We start from the raw sequence: 16,924 nt of genomic DNA, 5'->3' as shown, positions 1-16,924 counted from the left end.
GATGAACTTGTCCCTGTACTCACTCACTGACATCCCTCCCTGCTTGAGAGAGAGGAACTAATTCTTCTTCAGTTTCATGAGGCTAGCAGGAATGTGGTGGCTCCTGAATCTGTTCTTGAACTCCTGCAAGGTGATGGTGTCAGCATCAATGTGTGAGGCGGTGTAGGCATCCCACCAGTCTGCAGGAGATCCCTCATGTCATCATAAGGCATACAGGACCTTCTCCCTATCATTGCACTGGGTGATGGTGAGCATATTCTCCACTGTCTTCAGCCAATCATCAGCTTGAAGTGGATCAGCAGAGTGAGAGAACGTCGGGGGCTTGTGGCTCATGAACTCCCGATGCTTGTCTCTCGACGGCTGCTACTGGTTGTTGTTGTTGTTGTTGTTGTTCATCTGAGCTTGCATGGTCGCAATGGTGTTGGCCATGTTTTGGAGAAGCTGAGTCTGGGCTGAAAGAAACTGCTCCATCCCTGAAGGTATTTTCTTATTCTGCTGAGGGTCAGGGTTGAAGTTGTTGCTTCTCTGGCGAGGCTGTGCGGGCTAATCAACTCCTAATCCAAACCTGGTGTTCACCATCTGATTGTTAGGAATATGAGATTTAAATAGTTGTACAAAGAGATAATCCAAAAAGGTAAAGTGATATGAAGTTCAGTTAAAATAGATTTTGTTCATTCCAATAAATGAGGTGTAACCCTCAGTAAGGATATCCAAAGTTCATGAAATTTTCCCAAATAATAATATACAAAATTATGAAACTAACCCAATGGGAATCTCCTTAATCGGAGGTCTAGAACTCAATATATGAATTAAATAAGATGATTTTGTCAGGTCATAGTAATAGATTCTGATTATTTTACAAATTCGTATATATCTCCCTGCCGAAATATCCAATACTAATGAAATTTTGAAAGAAATTAGCCCATGAAATTATGGAGCTAACCCAATTAGATTTACATCAATCAGGTTCTGTATCTTGATGTGGCGGAACCACTCAGATTAACTTGGCTAAAGCACACTTAAGTCGCCTAACACGCGATCATATGCTTTAATCAAGTTAACTCGGCAATCCATCGGATTTCATCCGATAAACCACTATACAGGACCAAGTTAGCATAGCTCACACAAAGGTGAGTTGTTCCAGAGAATACAACAGATCATCCACTTAAACAAGTACATTAAATTCTTTCAACACTGGTTTGGAAAAAAAAAATCAGAGTTTTACAAAGTTCATGAGCATCGGAAAAGATAAAAACAGAACAGCGGAAGCTAGCGCCGGGTCGGATGTCCCTGATGAGGCCGATCAGGACATCAATGATCCCTCTCCTCGCTGTCCGAGGAGGGAACCCACTCGACCGTCCACCTAGGCGGGAGCTGGGGAGGCCAAGTGCCAACAATAGCACACTCAGAAGCTTCAACTTCACCTGAAAGATGTGCCACAAACAAGGCTGAGCTACTAAGCTCAACAAGACTTAACCGACCGGTGGGAAACTACTCCACCAACTTCTAGACATACAAGGCTTTTTGGCTGAGGGGTTTGTTTTGCCAAAAGTGACTACAATGGGTCCTTAATTTCAATATTTTAGCTCAGATTCTAAGTTCATTAACCACTCTATATTTGCAACTTATGCTAAACAAACATAGTTTCCAAACAATGTATAGAACAAGCATCAAGGTTCATATCATCATCATGTTCCATCTTTACTTAGTGTAGCATAGCGATCAAGCAGTCTCAAACTGTGAGAGGCAAATGAATCAATTCGAGTTTCTTAACCATGCATGGCGAACCTAATCTCACGACATCCGTGCACCACAGAGGGTCGCTTCCTGTGTCGGCCGTTCCCATCAATTCCCAGGCACGTGTCAGGTCCAAACTTCACTTGGCATGCAATGCTCCACAGTCCCGACCTCTTGTCGTACTGTGACCGCACTTGCACCCACATGATGCACCATGGGAACCTTGTTCCAGGGACAGCAGGGGTATAAGCCATGCCCTAGTTCAATCAGGTACTAGGCTTCCCCATCCCATACTAGGTATGAGATTAGTACTTTCAAATACTTGATCACGAACACCAACACTTTCCAACCTTAAACAGATTCATGTAGACAGACGGGGCGATCCACCGACCACCAAAATAGTTCACAAGGACCTGCCTCGTCCACCGTCCTTATAGTTGTAACCAGAAGGAAAACAAGCCACTCCTATAACTCGCGAGTGACAGGGAATCACTCGACTTTTACCGAGTCCTATTAAGCACTGCAACTACTCGGACTTATCATGCTAGTGTTCAGATCAAGGGAACTGAGTTATGCATCTAAGGCTTCAAACAACTCCTATAACGTAAATGCACATACATACAAGTGAAGGCATGCGCAAGTTTAGAAAGATTGGGTTATGCTCCGGGACTTGCCTTCGATCGGGATGGAAGCAAACTGATCTTCGGCGTGCTCTGCTTCAGCTCCTACTGTCGACAGCTCAGCTACCACTCCGTCTTCTAGTACCGGTGCAGCTCGTATGTGCCGTCGGCGAGGTTTAGTTCTACACGGAAATGCAAATGCAGGGGTTAAACAGTTAGACGATTATTTCAACAACACTTGCAAGATTTAGCTCAAAAACTTGTGGCAAAACTACAGGAAAGGTGTGAAATCCCAAGCTTCTGTTGATAGAGAACAAGATAAAAGAGTTGGATCAGGAAAAACTTATGATCTAACCCTCAAACCTAAGGAATAACTGTACCGAGGTCCTCAAACTTAACACAGAGAAGTCCCCAAAATTTTACACAGATACCCTTGGTCAAAAGAAAAAGATACAGCCGAGCCCTCGGGTGAGGCGGACAAGGGTCGGGCGAAGCAAATAGGGTCAGGCGAGACGGAAAAGGGGTTGGGCGAAACGGTGAGGGGTCGGGCAAGACGGAAAGGGGTCGGGCGAGATGAAAAAAGGATCGGGCGAGATGGAAAGGGATCGGGCGAGACAGAAAAAAGGGTTGGGCGAGATGGAAATGGGTCGGTCGAAACAGACAAGGGGTCGGCAGCTTACCTTTGGGCCTACTGGTGAAGTCTTGGGGTCGGGAAGAAGCAGGCTCAGGCGGAACGATGAAAGGCTCTAAGGCTTGGGTGGTGGCGAGGTCCAGCGGTGCTCCGGCGGCGGCGATGCTTCTTGCAGACAACAAGTAAGCTCTAGCACAGCGCGAAGGAAGCCAGTGGCTGGTGGGTTTGGAAAGGCGGGTGTTGAGCAGAGAGGGGGAGTTCCTCAAAGAGCGTATGCATCAGCACTTCAGCACGAAATAGAGGAAGGTGCGGCAAAGGCAACGATGGCAAAGGGAACTTCGGTAGAGGCTCTATTACTCCCTTTTATAGCTGCGCGGAAGAGAAGGAGTTCAGGCAGTGCGAGGATAAGGTCGAAGAGGATGGAGTGCTCTGCCATAGCGGCGATTGGTCGATGCCTCCATTGGCCGGTGAAGCGGAGCTTCGGCGACAGGGTCTTCGGTCATTGGGCACTGGAGACAGCGCTATGCAAGCACAGTTTTGCCAGAAGGAAGGATTGGTGAGGGCGAGCGTGGGGTCTGGTCGCATCAAGCACCGGGTTGGGTGCGGCGGCTCGGCTAGCGTGTGGCAGGAAGGAGGGAAAAGGGGGCACTGCAGGCGAGGGCGCTGCAGACGAGGTGACACGGAAAGCAGTGACGCTAGCAGGCGCAAACCAACAGCTTTGCCGTGGCACGCTACTGGCGAGGCGGAGGAAAGGAGTTGTCACTGCCGGCGCAGTGGTTGATGGAGGCGGTACCGTCGCGGGGCGCGCGCGTGGGCAGCGCGACTGAGGGGCGACGGAAATGACGGAAGGCGTTGGGGCGCGCGGCCGGGGATCCGGGTGAGAAGATGTGCGCGGGAGGTGAGACAGACTGGCACGGCAGTGACCAATCCTTGGTCACAGCGGTGGCAGGGCGCCTGGCGCGGCCGGCGGGATTCGGGCGAGATGAGATGGGAAGGAAAAGGGCTGCAGGGCGCTTTCGCGCACGATTGGGAAGGAGGCACACTGATCCATCTTGTCGCGGCCGATGACTGGGCAAGGCGACGCTCGTCAGGGAGGTTAAGCCACGCGGCGGCGGCACTCTGAGACAGGGCGCACGCTTGCTCTGGCGCGCTTGACCCGAGAGATTCGTGGGATCTGCTACTGGGTCCACCTTCCAGACTCTGGCTCTCCCAAAATCCGAACTGCACCACTTCTGCTTCCTTAACAAAAGTTGTAGAACTCAAACTAAGGCCCAACTCTTGTAATTGGACTGAGTCCAAAACGCAGTGGATTTGGGGATCCAAAGCTCCAAAGTTTGGAGGAACCTGGTTTCGGGACTTAGAGAGAAACAGAGGTTTGCCAGGCTTCAGGGGTCGGGGCTGAAAACCGAATTTTGGCCGATATAGCTCAAGAAGACCGGGGCCACCAGATTAGGAGCTCATCTTAAGGTTTAACTCGGCTGATTTAAATCTAAGTCATTACACTTGAGATATAATTAAAATAGTACAGCTGTGTCAGGTGGTGATGAGAACAGATTTGGGCAGTACTTTACTTGCATGACAAATAGATGTAGGTAGATAAATGAACAAGATTGTGAAACATTAAGGTTGATTAAGGTAGAAATAAACCCAAACTAAGCAACTTTTACTAAGAACTGATGTTGTGGTCATCACTCCACAACACACCGCACTCATAACAAAGATCCAACTCAAACATTTGTCATAAGAACAAGCATTCCAAACACACTTTAACTAAACTAGCACACACTTAACTAAATGACGTTCGACTCTATTAATTACATTGAATTTAAACTTTAAAACTCCTAAATCCTTAGGAAGGTCTTCAGTGCGAACATCAGGTGAGTTGTAGTGAGGCCTCTTTGGAGGTGGGGATAGAGATGTGAACTCCACTCCTGGATTTGCTGGGGGATCATCTCCTCTCTGAGTGGCGGCTAGCGTGTCCCTCTCGCTTCTGAGTTCATACAACTCCTTTTGGGCCCTAAAGAGCGCATTGTTGGCATCAGCCAAGGCGGTGTTGGTTGCAGCTAACAGCTCATGGTGGTTGTCCAGAGAGGGGTTGTGTCGAGTGAGCAAGGCTATGTATGTCTTGGCTTCCCCACTTACCTTGTACAGAGTGTACCTATAGTTGGTGTGCTCCAAATGGTGATGATGCTTGTGAGAGAGGACATAGAGTGCCCTCCTAGCAGCTTCAGCAATCCCAGCTTCCTTAGTATCTCTCTCAACAGCATCATGGTGGATGGACATTTCCTTCCATGCACCTTGATCATCCTCGTAGAGGAACACCGACACCTCCCAGTGTGACCCATACCGTGATCATCCTCGTAGAGGAACACTGACACCTCCTAGTGTGACCCATACCGGGGGTGGGTGTACCTATCACACTTGTGCACGGGCTTCAAGTCATTCCCCAGACGATGCAGGGTCCTCCTCAGCTTGTCAGCTATGGGAACACCTTCCCCAAGATCATCACTCGACTCTAGAGTTCATTTCTCTATCGTAGCATCTGGTGCATTCTCCTCTCCTCCTTGGGCATCTTCAGGATTACCTGCTGGATCAGGTGCTTGGGCAGGTGCTGGAACAGGCGCTGGGGCAGGAGCTGGAGCAGGTGCTGGCTCTTCATAGACTACCTCCACCTCTTCTCACTCTGCCTCACTCTCCGCTTCTACTGGCTCCTCTTCTAAGTCTTCAACAGGGTGGTAGTAGTAGTAGGCATGGTCCTCAGGCTCCATAGGATGGTATTGAGGAATGGAGCTTTTGCGGGTAGTCCACCTAGTGCAGGCCATCTAAAGATAGAGAAAATTAGATTTAATTCGAATAGATATGAAGGATTCCTTGAAGCAAGAGTAAGAAGCATAGAGTGAAAAGAATGACAAAGCAAGATAAACAAACGAAAGTGTATTTGGTGCCCTAAGTGGGTTTTGGTATTGATGACATGCATAATTAAGGAACTAATGAATTTATCGAGAAATTGACAGGTTTAAATCTTAACAAATGAAAAGGTGCAAGAAAGAACCCAATTTATTTGAAGGACAGTGTTGAAGCATAAAGAAAGATCTTTTTATACTTTCTATTTTTGAATTTGAGTGTAGGAACACCGTACTATAAAGGCGGACGCGGATGGATAGCTTGAAGATGTCAAAGTGCTTATTTGAGATGCTAACCACCTATGAGAGACACCACTCACCCACTTGCACATTTAGTTTCTCACAGTTTCTGTGAGAGTCAGAAGTTTCGACACAAGGTCGGAAGTTCCGACACCTGCCTGAAGTTTTCAAAATTTCCGACAGGGGGTGCTCAACGGATTTAATTGAACAGTGTCAGAAGTTCTCACGATAAATGCCGAAAATTCCCAGTACGATAGGGGGTGCTTAGCTATTTTATTTGAATAGTGTTAGAAGTTCTGACAATCACTTAATAGAACAGCAACGACTAGTTTTTTGGGCTTGGGTATTTATACCCTCTCAGCCTCCCCTTCATTTGTTGCTGACCTAACCCGAGACAAGCACCTCCAAGAGCATTCAATACTCCTCCCCACTCCCTCCTTGAGCTAAATCTTTGAGAGTTTTGAGTTAGGGCTTGGGTGAGAGAAGGATTTGAGGTGTGTGACTCTAGCTTTGAGTGTGAGGTCAACTAAGTTCATCTCAAGAGCATTTGAAGCATCTTCGGTCTTTGTTACTCTTGAAGCTTGATTCTAGATGGTTCAGCGTTGCCCGTTTGAGTGCCCTCTTATTGTGGTGCGCCCGGGAAGTTTGTATTACCCATCCTCTTGGAGAATTCATAGTAAGTGACTCAATCCTTCTTTGTGGTTGATTGAGAGAGGTAAAGGGTTAGTGAGGACCCGACTCTTTGTGAGCTCCTCAACGGAGACGTAACTTACTTTATGGGAGTGAACTTCGGTAAACAAATCTTTTGTCTCGTGTGTTTATTGTGTTCTTCAAGTTCTATTGACCTAGAGCTTGATTTGTGCCTATCTACATTCTTGTGAAGTTTCTTTCATAAAGATCACATGCAGTAGTCTCTATACATTATTGCTGAACTTTTGATTCAAATAGATTCTACTGAAACTTATTTTATTTTGAATTTCGCAGAATAATTTTATCTCTATCGAAAGTTCCAACCCATGTAACTCTACTGCGAAGAATTTTCAGGTTTTAAAGATCGAGACTATTCACCACCCCGCTAGGCATCATGCGATCCTTTCAAGAAGCAAGTAGAGCAATGAGGATGAGATAAAAGTAAGGATAAGCCTATTGAAGCATATTTAAAGCCAGCATTAAGTAAGAAACGCTACTAAAGCATTATAGATACCATTTTCTAACTAGGCTAACGTCCTACGATCAACACAGCTCTGATACCATTTCTATATAGGTAAAACCAGATGAATAAATTACATGTGCACCAAGATCAAGTTTCACACATGCAATGACTTCAGTAAATACCATAGACAATGCCAAAACGTAAAGAGGGAGTATTAAATTTATTACATGACCGAAAGTCTTTAATTCGAAGAGCAAAACGAGTCTTTATTCTAGCAGCGGAACAACAACGATGACGATGACTCCACAGGTAGTTGATTGGTGGCACACGTACGCCTAGAACTCTTCAAAGTCTTCAGGAATCTCCTCAAAGTTGATTTGGTGTGAGCAGCGGTTTTAGCAAGAGTGAGTACACTTATGATTGGTACTCAGCAAGCGTGGGAAAATGTGTAGTGTAAGACTATTTAAGGATAGGCAAGGTTTAACAGTATTTCAGCATTTTTATTGGTTGGTCAAGTTTTATTAGCAATTAATAAGTATAAGTTTGTACCACCCATGTTAAGTATGAACATAAATAAAGATAACCACAATAAATAACAACAATTTAATTCGACTTCGATAGATTAATCATGTGAGGGTTCAGGCCGCTCTTTACCATGAAACTTAAATCCTTAAACACAAGCAATTAATTTCTAAAATTCCAACAAATTTTATTAATTTGCAAAAGTTGAAAATTAGGGTGTTACACAACGTGTATGAAGGGTAATGACCTTTTTAAGTGTGTCCAACTCCGTGTCATTTTGAGACGATTTCAAAAATATCTCTACAAGACTACTAACGTTGTAAGTGTGTCTAATAACGTGATTTTTTGACACATTCTTGAAACCGTATCAAAAAGCATCCTCACGTGCTGACGTAGAGACACTTTGAGATTGTGTTACTATTGTAGCGTAGCTAAAGGGGTTTTCTAGTAGTGTATATAGCATGTATGTTTGGATTTCATTAGATTTATGTACAGTCCATATTAGTGCTCTACAACCTGGTAGTAGCATCGCAGTTGTAGTTTACAGGCAATCCGAGCTTGATATTTCTAACACAGTTTGGATGAGTGCATGATATCCTTCTATTCCCCCACATGACCATAGTTCTTGTAAATTAAGCATTTCACCATGTTGCCCTAGAAATACTTGCAGGTTCTCAGATCACATTTATGGCACCTTCTGATGCAGTCTTATTGTCTCCATCAATCACAACCTTTTGGTCATTCCTGTAAACATACCTCCTCGCAAAGAACATGTAGATAAATAGCGACACTAGCTCCAGAACTGCTAGCAACCCATAGAACCGATCAAGTTTCCCCCTGTTAAGGTTTGTCCCATCAAGCCACCCTCCTGTACCATCGCTGTGTCTTGTAACTCGGTTAGCTAATTGTATCAGCAAGCTCCCCAGCCAAGCAGACACCCCAAGAATGCAGTAGAAGATGGAGCTCCCAATGGACTTCATCCCCATGGACGCCTCACTGTAGAAGAACTCAAGAAGCCCTACAAAGGAGGTGACGTCTACAATACCTAGGAGGAAGAATTGCACTGTCAGCCAGAAGACAGATATTGGAATCCCAGTGGTTGCATCCATAAGGCCATTCTCTTCGGCCACCTTTTTCCTCTTGATCTCCACCAGGGCAGCAATGCCTGTGGCCACTGTGGCTGAAAGGAACCCGATGCCGATGCGCTGGAGGTGTGTGACACCTCCCACATAGCCTGTGATTCTTCGCAGGAAGGGGACGATAAACCGGTCGTAAACAATGAGGATCACCATCTGGAATACGGTAGGGATGACAAAGAGTGTTGCAGGGGAGATGTGAATTGCACCAAGCCTGGTGTCCATTGTGTTTCCCTGCTGCACGGTGAAATTGAGGATCAGAGGCACCGGAATATACCCAAGGACGGCACTGAGGAAGATGGGCACCATTCGAAGGATGATCTTGGTCTCCTCCACCTGAGTAATGCTGCAGAGAGACCAGGCACCAGTCTTTCCAGTGTCTACTGCAGCTTTATCAAGGCAACTGAAAAAACATAAAGGGGTAATGAGAGGACACTTTCAGCCTTTCATTGTATTTCATCGATGTTTGGAGGGTTCAAAGAATGTCCTGTACTTACTGAAATCCCTCGGTTTTATGTAGCATTTCAATGGCACTGGCTTCATCTTTGTTTATTTGCTTTAGTTCACTCGGGTTTTCTGGTAACTTAACTTTTCGTTTCTGGAATGCTGCTACGAGAACCTAACATGGATGATAAGGCCATAAGATTTAATATGGACTAGCACATGAGAATGTCAATAATATGAAAACAGTCGTGGGCTTAATGTGTCTGCACTAATTTTGTAATGAAGACATGCATATTCTTAGGCTTGTTTGGCTAGTTAAAAAAATTAATCCGTGAAATGGAGGTGAACAATTCACTCTACTTCAACATTACATCCTGTGAATGACAACCTCAAGTCACAAATGTGTAATAGGAGAGGGAAACAATTTTTTCAACAAATTTTCAACAAACTGGGCTTATTCGATATTATGGACCTTTTGCTTTGATACTAAATTTACCAGATTAGCCCCAAAGCATAAACTGAAGGGAAAGGTTTGTAATTTACTCAAAATTCAACAGTTGATTTACAGAAAGCACACCATTGATGAATTATGAAAAATTTCCCAAAAGCAATAGTTTTGAAAAAACGAAATTCATATTTCTATATGCTCTCCAACAAATCATTTATGTGAAGCTATACAAAAAGGGATGAACTTGGAACTCTAAAATGCAATACATACCTGCAATAGTCTTGTGATGGGGCTGCCTGTTGGCAGCTGGTTCCTGTAGAACGGGAACCCGGCAATCCATATCAGCATTCCCAGGAGCACACAGATAGCGCAGACGAAGAACCCAATGTCCCAACCTTTACTGTTCTCAACCCAAACCACGAACACGAGCCCCACGAACCCACCCGTCGACACCGCGAAGGTGTACCAGTTGAAGAAGCTCGCCTCTTGCGTCTGCTCCACGGGATCAGATGTGTCGAACTGCTCCCCGCCGAGAGCCGGCAGGCAAGCCCGTGCTGCCCCATCGCCGATGGGGATCAGGTAGAGGCCCAGGAGAAGCAAGCTCAGGTTTGATCCATGGACGGACTCACAAGTGGTTGCCAGGTGTCCAGGGGTGCACGGTGGTGGTTGCAGTGATGGAACATGTGCTTGGACCGCCAGAAGGATGTAACCCTGCATCAGAGTTGAGTCACACCTTGCTCTGTTTCGTTTAAGCTGATCAAAGATATTTCTAGTTAAATTGGTTGTTTGATCACCAATGTTTGTTGCCATGACCTCATGATCTGATACAGTTATGTCTGAAGATTATCATGTGGGGTAGATAACATATATAAACTCATCACTAATGCCAATTTTATTAATCATATTCAACATTTTAAAGGTACAAAATTAACATATTGGAGACTTAAAACTACAATAACATCGTTCAAAATAACATAGATGCTAAAGAAAACAGGAAGACAATGATAAACAAAATAACAAACTAAATTGCGGACATCACATCACAAGTACTGAGAAGACTAAAGGAAAAGTTTGATTTGCCAAACCATATCCTGTCCCCGTTGTACTGAGAATGTAGTGCGGATCTGAATCACCCAACTAAAAGTACTGAGAATGTAGTGCAGGTCTGAATCACCCAACTAAATCGACAGCTTACCAACAACTGCTGACACCTCACGTGACCAACAAATGATTGACTGATCACCAATATATGCGGATCGTTTCCCATTAGCTTTTTTAGAAAATATAAACATGTTCCAGCCTCTGCAAAGTTTGCACATAGTCTAGTTCATTATTATATCATGTGAGCTCAGAGAAAGCACACTTGTCTTACTAAAATCTTATTCTTTTTGGCTAATTTTTGTGCCACTTCGCCGAGCAGCCATATATGCGTGGGCAGGCGTCTTGATGGATCAGGTTCCATTGCCAATCGGGATATGATTACATTGGTAGCAGAAGAAATGTGAAAACGACAACACTAACGTCTACATCGATTACGAACTGACATGACAAAGCAAACTATTAACCATATGCACAGAATATGAGTTTAAATAAGAAGGTCGTTCTTCTTTAACACAACATGTACCTTAACCTTAAAATTTAACAAAAAAAAAGAGGTATGTGTTAGAATTAAGTCCTGATGGTGATAGAATGATGTATTAGTAGTGCATGTGTGCACTCAGTACCTGTGAGCACTTCTACCCGTGGGTGGTTCATGCCTATGTGCACCTTATCACCAATTACTGCTCAGATGCTTTTATCTACTTAGAAGCTCTTTACATGATTTACTTAGCCTCTAAGCCACCTACCTATGTTGGCCTATATGTACCCCAAGGATCTCTTTGTGGGAGTGTGGAATGAGAAATTTTTGCAACAAAATCGAGTAGCAAGTTGTACCAGAATCTCAATAGGGCCAAAGATGAGGACGGTGTAGAAGCGCTTGACGTAGGAGTCGGCGAGGAAGGCTGCTGGGATGGAGAACATCTGCAGCGCAGCAAAGAAGTTGCTCGCCATCGTCGATGCCCTCGCGACGTCCATGTGCATCTCATTGCGCAGGTAGCTGACAAGATTCAAGATATTGGCAATGTTGGCTGCGTTGCTGAGCAGCACCAGCGCTGCAAGGAACAGGGCATTGAAGAAGTCAGAGATATTACGAGCACTCGATCGTTCAGCGTAAGGACCATTCGATCGAGAGGACACGACGTCACGTCAGTCTCAATTCTTGCGGAATACACGCTAAACAACAAAAGCGGGAGTAGGTAAGAGTAGGAACACGCCAAACATATAGAAAGCATTGGAAGATAATTACAAGAAAAGGGAAAGGGGTTTTGTCATATACTCATTGTATAAGAATGGATCTGAACAAACTCTCTTGCGTGATATTAAGTAGGAAATCTTAGGTTGGAGAAGATCAGAAACCAGCTTAAGCTATATGTAATGGCAGAGAAAACAGAATCGGCGGATGTTTCTAGATTAACAGATAACAGAGCGATCGGAAGCCCTCTAAGCTCTAACTGAGAAACTTTGTATCATCGAGAATTCGAGATGATCACTAGATTCAAAGATACTGAGTAGCGGAGAGCACATAAAAGTCATCGGCAGCATGAGACTAGGCATGCAGGTAGGACTGGCTTACCATGAATGAAGATTGAAGCTCTCACTCCTCCATGCTTCTTGGTGTTCACAGGCCGTCCTCTCCAGTCCACAAGGCCGGATGAACCGCCCATTCTCTGTGTGTGTGTGTGTGTCTTCAAGATTTTTCAGATTGTGGTCTGCAAACTAAGCTTGTACGGATGCTGTTGCTGAGCGAGATGACTACTGAGTATTCTCTCGGATGATTGATGCACATAAAGCGGGTAGGGAAAGGAGGAACCAGTGGTCTTGACAAAGGAAGACTAAGGAAAGTGAAAGGACACCAACCAAGAAATTATAAGATAATGAATAATTAATGTTTGCTTCTTCGAACTTTTAGGTATTCTTAGGGTGGCTCTGGCGCAGCTCTGCCTGTTTTGGCTCCGCCCGACACAAATGCTGTAGCGATACTGTAGGACACTACAGCACGGAGCTATTCTCCTCTCTCCTACTCAAAATGAACTGCCGAACCAATGAAGCTGCCAGAGCTGGGAAAAGTGGCTCCCCCCGGCTCCAGCTCCGGCACGTGCACCGATGCGCTACAATTGCGGAGCCGGAGCCGGCGGGAGCCACACCAAACAAGCCTTTACTAACTCTATTGACTAGGGGTCTTTTTTTCCATATAGATTCTCAGCTGTGAGAAGAAAGACTAATTGTCTCACAGAAGTACGTAAACGACATGACATTAGGTCCTAACCGTTGAATTATTCCATTGAGTCACATAAATATGCAGTGTGTTCGGGGTGCTGCTTTATAGCTACCTGCTGCTGTTCGGGTGAGAGTAGCGCAGTTGCAGCAGCAGAAGGCAATGTGCAGCGGCAGCCGTTCTAACACGCTGATGACGTTTCAGCCAGGAAAGCAGTTTATTTTCTACCACTGACGTCGAGAATTCTTAAAAGAGAATTGTTACACCTCATCAGTCACATAGGTCGTCTCATATGTAGTGCCACGTAGGATTTTTGATGATGTGGATGAAGGAATATGAGAAGAGAGAAAAAGGAGGTATCATAAGATAAATTTTAGGACTGCGTGATGACTACTCCACCATTGTATGAGTTATGGGTACCATGCAACTCATAATATTTGTTTTCATGCTAAAATTAAGAAAATAGAATTTGTACGAGACAACCTGAAAAGACAACCGATGGTACAGGTTATTTGCTAAGTAGTCTATAAATTACGTGTCAATGCATGAGACCGCCTATAAGACAACATCAATGTACTTGCCACGGGAGTTACAAAAGAGCAATATACATGCCACACTTCAATTTTGAGATTCCACCCAATAAGGAATTTTGTTGGCTATGTCCAAGGTCCTTAAGTACAAAATTTGACCGTTAAATCATGAATAAAAGACATAATATATGAACACCAAACAAATTGGGATACTTCCACGAGTGTTGGTGAATATTTATATGCAATTGATTAATTATCGGAATTAAAGGAAAACACACATAATTAAGGAAGAAGCACACCTCCAGCCAATCAGAGGGAAGTATACAGATCCATGGGCCCACTTCTGAAGTGCAACCCGATGTCAATCACAGACTACACAGACCAAGACCCACAAGACAGTGTCACATATGAAAGGCAGTGTGAGAGGTGAAGCTGGGGTTCAGCTAAAACCCCGGTTCTTTAACACGTGATGCCTTCTACCACCTTCCTAACGTCGGTTATGACCGCCTCAAAACCATCCTAAAGGCCATATAAAAGGAGGGGGTTGGTCTACTCAAATAGACTGAAGATTCAAGAAGTTAGAGCTCCACTCCAAGGTGAAGTGTTGCCTAGCTTAGAAATATCGAGAGAGTGAGGGGTAGTCGGGGGAAGTGTTGAGCCTCTCGGTACACTTCTCCAAGCTTGTACCTAAACGAATGCTTAGCTTCTTTTTAGCAACTGTTCGTGACTTCTTATGATGGTGAGTCTCTCGATTAAGTAAGTTCTATTCTTAATTATTCTTAATTTCTTATGAGATCATCATTCATTAATTTAATTAATTATTTAGTCTAGGGCTCTGGATAAAGAAAGGAGCTCTTAGCTAAGACTAAAGTAGTAATCGATAGTGTATACATGGTGTCTAAGTTAGAGGTTCCCTTTATTTGCCGTGTGCTCCACGATTTGTAGAGGTAGGCGATAGGTGGTGATGTCCTTATCCGTCCTTTAAAATTCTCCATGTGAGTTCAGCATGGAGCTATAGGTCGGAGTCACCTAACACACACACTAGCGGTGCCCGAAGTAAGGCATTAACAGCAGAATCTACCTTATCCTAGGACCTTCATCCATAGAAATCCTCTCTATCCTCGCCTACATTATTCTTGTTGTCCTTGGACGAGCTAGTCTTGAAGAATAGTATATATACACACGTCGCATGTGGATTAGATACCTTAGAATACTCTTAGGTAAAAACTACATCAGTATCCATACGCTTACGGATTTGTCTATGATCAATAAAAATGTCAACGGTTATAACACCCGAGCGTAACACAGGCATACTTGAGCAATTAATTAAAAACATGTCCAACTAGGGAGGCTAAAAATACAGCATACGATTAATATAAAAAAGAATGTGGAAGCATTAAAAGTGAAGAAGACAAATTGTTGACATCTAAATGAAATTTTAATTGCACCACTATATTTGTTTTGATAAAATATTGAAAACAAGACTACAACCGAATACTTTTGCATAATATTTTAGAAACAACATTTCTTTTGAAGCTAGAAAAAATACATGAAATAATTGTTTTCAATGAACAAAAGATTAAACATGACATAAAAATATTAGTTTACCATGAACAAAAGATTAAATATTACAGATATTTGAATTTACAGAACAAAACAATAGAAACTGAACATTACGAACAAATCACTACATTCACGAACAAGTGATCATTAACATCATGAACAATTTAGTATAGAAACACAAACAAAATGACTTCAGATGTGAACCAAAACTGCACGGAGAATAAATACGTCCACATCACAAACACATTAAGAAGGAAAGAAAAAATTAAAAAATAATAAATGGAATGAAATGTTTGAATTTCCAAACAGAAATCAAAAAATAAAAAATAGAGGGAGATAATAGATCGAAGGGAAAATATAATAATATGCAAAATAATATAAAAACAATAAAAAAAGGAGAAAAAAGAAGGTGAAAGAAAAGGAAAAAAAGGGTAAAACAAGATATAGACCAAACTCGGGCCATAAATGGGCCGCACAATCTATAACCTAGGCGATAGATAGATAATTAGGTATTAAAAGAAACGGTTTTTCTAAACATCTCTCAGCTGATTTCTTATATTATTTTGTCTCGGTTTTTTATGGATGCGATCACTTGAATATGCGTGCTGTGCGGTTGGTGTGATTTGATCATCACTGGGCCGTCGTTCCTTTTTCTTTGTTTTCCTTCAGATAGAAAATCTTTAAGAAAAAAAGTTCGTCACTTTTTCTCTCCTCTGCAGCCCCGTCGTTGCTTTTTCTTTGTTTTCCTCCTTGGACTATTATCCTTACAAAGGGAAGTCTTAACAGACGCTTGACGCTGCGTCCATTTCAGGACATGGAAGTTCCGCAACGTCACATAGGGGAGCGAGTCATTTGTAATCGTTTTTTATCAGTTCCTCGCTACACACTCCGGTGGCGCTTCACTATTGGGGGATAAAGGCTAAATCTAGATCAATTTTTATATCCATGAAAACTGACATCTGTATGACGTATTTAATTCATTTCTTTAGGCCCTGTTTGGCATGGCTCCAACTCCGGGTGGAGCTGCTCCACTCCAGAACTCCACATGGATCCAGCTCCGCTCCAAAACTCCAGAACAAAAATGAGGTGTTTGGCTAGATGGGTGCTCTCAGCTCCAAAAAAGATCGATTTCAGTGTGGATTGCCATTGTTGCCCCCCAATTAAGGCCCCACTTGTCATCCTCTCTATCCCATCTTCTTCTTCCCCTTTTTCCACTGCACTGTGCCGCACACGGGAGACCCTCCACGGGCGGCGGGGTGGGTAGCAACGGGGCGGTGGGTGGCGACGGGCGACGACAGGCGGTGACGGGCGATGACGGGCGGCGGGGTGGGTGGCGACGAGGCGGTGGGTGGCGACGGGCGACGACAGGCGGCGACGGGTGACGACGGGCGGCGAGCGGCGACGGGCGACGACAGGCGGTAGGGTGGGTGCAACGGGCGACGACGGGCGGCGGGCGGCGGCGGGCGGCGACGGGTGACGGCGCGGCGATAGGCGGCGGCGACGGGCGACGGGCGGCGGCGGGCGGCGACGGGCGACGGGCGGCGGCGGGCGGCGACGGGCGGCGACGGGTGACGGGCGCGGCGCGGGGCGGCGGCGGGCGGCGACGGGCGACGGGCGGCGGCGGGCGGCGACGGGCGACGGGCGGCGGCGGGCGGCGACGGGTGACGGGCGCGGCGCGGGG

The 16,924-nt window shown here is 44.8% G+C and overlaps 1 protein-coding gene across 1 annotated transcript; it reads right to left on the bottom strand.

Annotated features, from left to right (window-relative positions):
- Positions 1–8,246: 8,246 nt before the first annotated feature.
- Positions 8,247–12,745, bottom strand: LOC101784543 (protein NRT1/ PTR FAMILY 4.5). Its single transcript, XM_004979106.2, has 5 exons — positions 12,509–12,745; positions 11,770–11,987; positions 10,105–10,545; positions 9,440–9,561; positions 8,247–9,345 (listed from the first exon to the last, which is right to left on the bottom strand). The coding sequence occupies exons 1-5, from the start codon at positions 12,597–12,599 to the stop codon at positions 8,481–8,483; spliced, it is 1,737 nt and encodes a 578-aa protein (XP_004979163.1). The 5' UTR covers positions 12,600–12,745; the 3' UTR covers positions 8,247–8,480.
- Between the last annotated feature and the right edge of the window lie 4,179 nt (positions 12,746–16,924).

This window comes from Setaria italica, chromosome VIII, assembly GCF_000263155.2.
Source record: "Setaria italica strain Yugu1 chromosome VIII, Setaria_italica_v2.0, whole genome shotgun sequence".
Taxonomy (NCBI): Eukaryota; Viridiplantae; Streptophyta; class Magnoliopsida; order Poales; family Poaceae; genus Setaria; species Setaria italica.
Note: the sequence above shows the minus strand (reverse complement) of the source record. Positions and strands in the feature narration are given on the sequence as shown.

Coding starts and splice junctions, on each gene's coding strand:
- LOC101784543 (XM_004979106.2), bottom strand. CDS start 12,599: ATGGGCGGTTCATCCGGCCTTGTGGACTGGAGAGGACGGCCTGTGAAC. Junction 9,562..10,104: donor CCATCACAAGACTATTGCAG/GTATGTATTGCA, acceptor CATCCATGTTAG/GTTCTCGTAGCAGCATTCCA. Junction 9,346..9,439: donor CATAAAACCGAGGGATTTCA/GTAAGTACAGGA, acceptor ATGTTTTTTCAG/TTGCCTTGATAAAGCTGCAG.